The sequence below is a fragment of the Formica exsecta genome, unplaced genomic scaffold (genome assembly GCF_003651465.1).
Source record: "Formica exsecta isolate Colony F162 unplaced genomic scaffold, ASM365146v1 scaffold416, whole genome shotgun sequence".
Lineage (NCBI taxonomy): Eukaryota > Metazoa > Arthropoda > Insecta > Hymenoptera > Formicidae > Formica > Formica exsecta.
In genome coordinates, this window is record NW_021851402.1 from 140,716 (window position 1) to 144,285 (window position 3,570).

The 3,570-nt window shown below is 34.1% G+C and overlaps 2 protein-coding genes across 4 annotated transcripts in view; one reads left to right on the forward strand and one right to left on the reverse strand.

Annotated features, from left to right (window-relative positions):
* The window catches only part of LOC115240120 (splicing factor 3A subunit 3), a 7,090-nt gene extending 5,211 nt beyond the window's left edge, over window positions 1-1,879 (reverse strand). Inside the window, exons 1-3 of one of the 3 annotated variants that reach the window (XM_029815091.1) lie at window positions 1,747-1,879; window positions 1,491-1,679; window positions 66-278 (exon numbers count right to left, since the gene is read on the reverse strand). In XM_029815091.1, coding sequence (XP_029670951.1) covers window positions 66-278 — 213 coding nt within the window. In that variant the 5' untranslated portion in view covers window positions 1,491-1,679; window positions 1,747-1,879. Of the gene's footprint in view, window positions 1-65; window positions 279-343; window positions 493-1,490; window positions 1,680-1,746 lie in introns of those variants that run through there. The other 2 variants (XM_029815092.1, XM_029815093.1) reach the window with 2 other exon arrangements.
* Window positions 1,880-2,001: 122 nt separating this feature from the next.
* LOC115240128 (putative nuclease HARBI1) lies at window positions 2,002-3,466 on the forward strand. The gene is made up of 2 exons (XM_029815099.1): window positions 2,002-2,105; window positions 2,345-3,466. The coding sequence occupies exons 1-2, from the start codon at window positions 2,002-2,004 to the stop codon at window positions 3,114-3,116; spliced, it is 876 nt and encodes a 291-aa protein (XP_029670959.1). The 3' UTR covers window positions 3,117-3,466.
* The last annotated feature ends 104 nt before the right edge of the window (window positions 3,467-3,570 follow it).

Consider the following 3,570-nt stretch of genomic DNA (forward strand, 5'->3'; position numbering starts at 1 on the left):
TATATATAATATAAATATATATATAATTTTATATATATAATATATATAATTTTTTATTAACATACTTCCTCTTTCCTCTGTCCATCTTTATCCTCATATAAATCCTGTAAATGCATTGTGCTATCCATATATTGATCCAATAACATTTTTAGACGATGTTCCGAATTGATATTTTCGCGATGACCCGCTTTTCTGTGTAACATCTCTTTCACCATTGCATCCATCAATCGTTCCCTCTCTTCATGATATCGTCGTTGTTGTTCCAATATCGTTTCCATCTTTATTTTGATATAAAAAATGTAATCTATTTTAATTTTTACATTGACTTACAAACCACTCATACCACAGGATAGGCGTTAAGGGTCGACAGGAGTGACGGGCAAACTCCGAATTGACATTGGAGACCTCGCGCGGTGAAAATGTGAAACTCAGATTTCAGGGTTACCAACGCTGAGGAATGAATTCTCAGTCTCGATGTATAGGTGTATGTCTGTATACATCCATACTCGATTGCATTGCTCGCGTGGACGCACCGTGGAGAGGAAAGATAGAAAAGGATCAACGATCACAAGGAACAAGGATAGCCTTGTTCCTCTAGCGTATCGCTTTACGGCCGAGATATGGCCTGAAAATGCTTTGGCCTCTCGTAGCAGAAAGCAGTAATGCAACAAGACTAATGGGCGCCCACTTTTTATAAATTTTATGTTTACTTATGCGCATATGTACAGATATATACCAATAGTATATAGAAATGTTACATATGTTTCAAAATTGCACAATGATAAATAATATTAGTAGAATAATAGCTAATAGAGTGAACTAATATACAACGTGTAAGAGATACGGGCACTTCTTAGACTAACGATCGCATCCGTGTACTCAACGTATCGGTGTTTGTGCCTTCACGGATACTACACACATACATGATGAAAGAGTGACAAAGACGGCGTAATCATCTCTCTTTGTCAAGCAGTCAGTATGTGACCACAAAAATTTCCCCATGAGCTGCTCCTTTACATACACATCTAGTGAGATCCGCTTATTCCGTATTTTACATCGAAGAAGTCATATTACTTCATGAAACTTTTTTTAATAATTTCTTTATATAATTATGCAATCCTGTACATAGCCGAATTTTGCATTTTGGCTCTTGAAAATTTATAATAAATGAAATACAGCTCATGGCCAACTGCACCTAATCCGCCATGAGCTGTACCTAGTATGTACCTTTCTTGTCAACTTATAAAATATTATTTTAACTCTTTTAAAAAAAAAAATAGCTTTGTACAGGACTGCGGATGATCCTACTGATTACACATATCACAGGTTTAACATGATTCTCTTTATTTTTTGGCCGTAATACGGGAGAAGCGAATTCGTAATTCACGGCTGTCCGCGAGAGGCTCTACCGTCACTCCTGTCGACCCTTAAGGGCCAATTTCACAAAGTCCGGTTAGATTAACCGACGGTTACATGGACGTAAGAAATACCTGGACAGAGCGTAAGGTACCCTTTTAGACGCGGGGGCTGAGTCTGAAAGGGTGAGGGGTCCATCGTTGCGGCCATCTTAGAGGCCAGAGATTTTGCATCTACTTTCACGTCGCGCGGTATTACTCGACGTTAACCGAGACATGATCGCAACGATCACATTCCGTCAAATTATCCGCTGCCGCCATCCGCTATCACACGAATATTATTTATATAACGATTATTAATATAGATAGTGAGTATTAATATATAGTGTACATTGTTAAGGTACGGTGGAAATCATTTGTATCTCGATTGGATTGCACAATAGAATAAAGGTTTTATTGTAACGTTATTATGAAAGATACAATAGCCGGCACGCCACACGCCACGGCAAGCAAGAGAAGAAGACACTGTAGCCAACGTATACACATGTACGAGAACAAGCGCTGCCAACTTATACTTGGCGTGCCGTATATGCCCGGGAAATTTAAAAGTTGCGTAGTCTAGCCAATCAACTTCAACATACATAATATGCCGAATTGTTGGGCTAAAGGCTGTAAAAGCCGAAATAACAATAGCCAGAAAAATAAAATACAATTACAATGGGAACAATCTCATAACCTTTTAAGATTATTGTAAGTGCCTTAAAAATCGTGGCGACCGTTACGAGGACCACCCTGTATATAGTTAGGATATAGATTAGGTTAGATTAGGATATAAAAGATAGGATATAATATAGATTATTAGGATATATAAGATAATTAGGATATAATATAGATTAGATTAGGATATAAAAGTAATTGATGATTACAATAACTTTCAATGAATATCATTTTGAAATTATTATTATGTTACATTAAAATTGTTTTTTTAGATCCGTTGCAGAGCGATTTGGAGTATCAAAAGATACTATATGGAGATGTGTTTTTAATGTGGCATATGTATTAGAGCAACACATTGAAAATTATATAAAATGGCCAGAGGTTCATGAATTATTAAATATACAACAGGAATTTGCTGCTATGAACGGTTTCCCAGGTGTAGTGGGTGTCATTGACGGATGCCATATTCGCATTAGTGCCCCTATTGAACATTCAAATAGTTATATAAATAGAAAAAGCTTTCATTCTATAGTATTGCAAGGAATTTGTGATCATAGAATGAAATTCATCGATATTTTTACGGGAATTTGTGGTAGTGTTTATGATTCCCGAGTTTGGCGGTTAAGTGATATAAAACATATGATAGATCATGATGTAGAAAGATATTTTCCAGAACATAGTCATTTATTAGCTGATTCTGCATATTCGCTCTCATATAATATGCTTACCCCATATCGTGATAATGGTCACTTAAATCATATACAACACAATTATAATACTAAATTAGCAAAAACTCGTGTCACAATTGAAAGAGCGTTTGGAATGTTAAAAGAGCGATTTCGAAAACTAAAATATGTATATATGTATAACACAGAAATGATACCATTACTTATACTTGCGTGTTGTGTTTTACATAACATTTGTATTGACAATGAAGATGAGCCATTTGACATTTTCAAACCACCGGACAATGAATACAATAATCATACTTATGCATTTATGCAAGCCGCCGAAAAAAGAGAAATTATTGCGCAATTACTTTAATTTATAATAAAGAAAATATGATACAAACAGTGCACAATAATGCAAGAATTACATCAATCCAAAAACGTGCTAGTTGGTTTATTGATTAGAAATTTTTATTCTCTGTATGATGGCCTTATATATATATTTCTTTCATATATAATATTATGTAACCGCTTTTGTTGTGTTTTCATTGTACTTTTACTGAGGATGTTTAGAAGCTAAGAAAAAGTTTTAATTACAATTGATTGCTCAATATTTTATAATAAATATTTGCTGATATGAAATGATTATTGTAATTTTTTAATTACAGCATCAGCGTTTGGTTCTTATCTGTAATTTATTTATTAATTTTTCTACTTTCTTTGAATATTAATAGAGTCCTTATTACATTTCTAAATATAACAAAAAATGTTATAAAGATATAAAAGTAAGGCTCTTACACGATTAAAATCAAGTAAAATCCGAGTAAAAA